Source organism: Pristis pectinata, chromosome 6 (assembly GCF_009764475.1).
Source record: "Pristis pectinata isolate sPriPec2 chromosome 6, sPriPec2.1.pri, whole genome shotgun sequence".
NCBI lineage: Eukaryota > Metazoa > Chordata > Chondrichthyes > Rhinopristiformes > Pristidae > Pristis > Pristis pectinata.
This window is the reverse complement of record NC_067410.1, coordinates 890,148-893,278: the sequence shown is the minus strand read 5'-3', so window position 1 is coordinate 893,278 and position 3,131 is coordinate 890,148. Positions and strand designations below refer to the sequence as shown.

The window sequence follows — 3,131 nt, the reverse complement described above, 5'->3', positions numbered from 1 at the left end:
AGTCCTCCAGCTCGTCCTCGGAGGCACCCTCGCCCTCATCGCCGGTCACCAGGCTCTCGTCGACCTCCGGGCAGGCACTGCCACCAATCGACGTGCCCGCCCGAAGACGGGGAGTGACCCCCTTGGACGATTCCACCCCAGGGACGACCACCCCCCCAGGATCAGCGATGGAAGGAGACCCCGCCGCCCCCGGGTCCAGGGACCCACCCGGACCCTGGTCCCAAGGCGGGGCAGGACCGGACCCTCGTGCACCGACACTGCCCTCCCCCGCACGAGCCGCCACCAGGGCGGGCGGCTCGCAGGCCCTCACGGAGCTCAAACTGAGGACGCGAGTCGATGGGGTCACGACCGCAGACGCGTCCTGCTCTGACCCCCTCCGGCAGCACCGGGAGGGTCTCCACCCTCCCCACTCACAGGGGCACATCCGCACGGCGTAACTGAGTGGGCAGGCGACCCAGGGGCACTCCACCTCCCCTCAGACACGGGGGCAGAACGCACCCTCTCGGGACTCCTGGCCTTGATGGCGGCCACGAGCTGGGAGACCACCACCCCCGCCACTGTCCGCCCCTCAGGAAACCCCGGTTCCACGGGGCCCTCGTCGGGGCCGACCCCCTCCCCGGCAGGTGCGCACTCCAGGCACGCGGCCTCGACCGAGGGTGGGTCCTCACCCTCCGACGGTCCCACCTGCACCGCAGGACCGCCCACCGACACAGGGGGCGCGACCCCGACAGAAACCAAGTCAGGCCCCTCAGCGACGCCCACCGGCTCCGGGGGGTCGCCGGCCGCGCACACAGCCTTCACCGGGACCAGATCCCCCCCCTCGGGCGACCCCTCTCCCTCCGACCCCTCGGACACGTGCCGGCGCCGCTTCATCCCGCTGGGGTGTGGAGGCATGGTGACCTCTATCTCGGAGGGAACCTCGGCCTCCGGCACCTCCCCCTCCTCCTCGACCTCCGCCGGCACCCGTGGGCCCCCAGAGACCACAGGGACCCCCATATCTGGACCGGAGGAGGCCTCCGGCACCTCACCCTCCCCCTCGACCTCCCCCAGCACCCGCGGGCCCCCAGAGACCACAGGGACCCTCATGTCTGGACCGGAGGCAGCCTCTGGTTCCTGCCCCTCCAGGGGTGAGCCCTGGAGGTGCTTCTGCTTCCACCGCGCTTTCCGACTCCGAACAGTCGCCCACCTGTCCCCACCGCCCGCACTGTGCTCACCCCCACCCCCCTCCCCCACCGGCACAGGAGGGGCAGCGGGAGCAGGGACAGCGGGGGGAGTGGCCACAGCGGGAGCGTTAATGACATCCGCCCGTGCCGCCGAGGCGGAGCCAGCAGCCTGGCAGCCGGGACAATGCCGACGGACATGCCTGAACGCCTTGAACGCGTGGCACCGCAGACGGCCGGTGGCCCAGAAAACCTGGTAATGCTACCACTCGTACGTGATCCGGAAACGCCCCTCAGCGTCCCCTCCCCGCGCCAGCTGCATGAACAGTGAGCGCTTGAAGGAGTACACGTCCTCAAAGCCAGGTAGGGCCGGCTTGAGTAGCATCGGGGTGATGCTCGACCGCACCTCGCCCAGAGACCGCATGTGAGGGAGGAGGACCACGTCAGGGATATGAGGAGAAACGTCGGACAGGACGACCCGCTGCACGGGGGCCCCCACCGGCTCCACCGGCATAAAGACATCCCCCGACGTCAGTCCCCTGCCCAAGGCCAAGGACACCTCCTTCTCCGAGCGCAATACAAACACCAGACCCCCGTACATCCTTGTGACTGTGACGACGCCCGCCCTGCCCCCCACCGCCTCAGACATGGCCCGCAGGCCACCCCCCAGTCCGACCGACGGAGGCACAGAGCAGCGCACCGCATTGTTCAAAGTCAACAGTCTGAAGGGCGACGCCGTCCCAGTAGCCACGCCTCCAGGAGCAGTGACGGCCGCGTAGGACCGAGGCTGTGTCACGCCCGAGGCACAGGCAGCCGTGATAAGTCCCTACGCAGTCAGAAATCTGAAAACAAAACAACACACACACTGCCTGCTGGATAAGCAGCAGCACAGTAATTAGGTCCACAGGAGCAGTTCAGAGCACAAAAAGGTGGGAGAAGTCTCCAGATAAGCAGTCTGTGAGCCAAACTCCAGCGCCGTCCCTCCCACACGCAGCGAAGCGTCCGCAGGCAGCCCGGCGCGACGTTTCCCCGGCCGCACGAAAGTCCAGGAGTCACCGAGAAACTCTTCACCCAGGCACCCTGGGCCGAGTTCTCCAGTGGGAGGAAGCCGGCCGATAACACAGGCCAGATGAACTCCAGGTCCGGCTCCCTCAAAGTTCAAAACAAACCCTGGCAACGTGCCAGCCACTGCCGTTCCCACAGCACCTGGAGGTCAGCTCCATAAGCAGGGAGAAAAGCCTCTCTCGAAGAGAAGCTGCCTCAGCCCTCGCTCCAGACGAAGGACACACACTCCCACAGCTTCCAAAGCACTCCGAACTCACACTTGCAGATTCTTCGCCAAGAAAACAACAGTTCAACGGAGAGCACACTCAGTACTGCCCGTCCCACAGTGTGACCCTCCCTCAGTACTGCCCCTTTTTTTTATATAAACATTTATTTGCTAAAAGCTCTACAAAAAGGCCAACCGGTGTCAATACACGACATCTAATACAGAAAAGAAGAAACTACGCAACGACATACCACGGTAGAGAATGCAAACTAATACTAATGAAACACACACGCGACGCTACACCCGTCAACGCAACACGCAACACTTCAAATAAGAATCGCGTTCATACCATTCACGACACACACGATCCCGAGGGGCCCACTGAGCGCGGAACTCAGCTAGGGTGCCCGCGGAGACTGCGTGCTCCCTCTCCAAAGACACCCGCGTAAGCACGTAAGCACGGAAGATGGGCAGGTAGGCGGACTGGTTGGAACCCTTGGTCACCGCATCCCATGGATGGCCAGCTTGGCCAGGCCCAGCAGGAGACCCATCAGGAGATCCTCCGCGCGACCTGCCCCTCGCCACACCCGGTGACCATAGATCAGCAGCATCAGGCTGAAGTGCAGCCAGAACATGAGCAGCAGCCCCTTCAGATACGCAAAGAGGGGCTGCACTCAGTACTGCCCTTTTTTTTTTAATAT

At 64.3% G+C, this 3,131-nt stretch overlaps 1 protein-coding gene across 1 annotated transcript; it reads right to left on the bottom strand.

Annotated features, from left to right (window-relative positions):
• Nucleotides 1–342: 342 nt before the first annotated feature.
• Nucleotides 343–1,161, bottom strand: LOC127571760 (proline-rich protein 36-like). Its single transcript, XM_052018447.1, has 2 exons — nucleotides 1,042–1,161; nucleotides 343–951 (listed from the first exon to the last, which is right to left on the bottom strand). The coding sequence occupies exons 1-2, from the start codon at nucleotides 1,084–1,086 to the stop codon at nucleotides 343–345; spliced, it is 654 nt and encodes a 217-aa protein (XP_051874407.1). The 5' UTR covers nucleotides 1,087–1,161.
• Nucleotides 1,162–3,131: the final 1,970 nt, after the last annotated feature.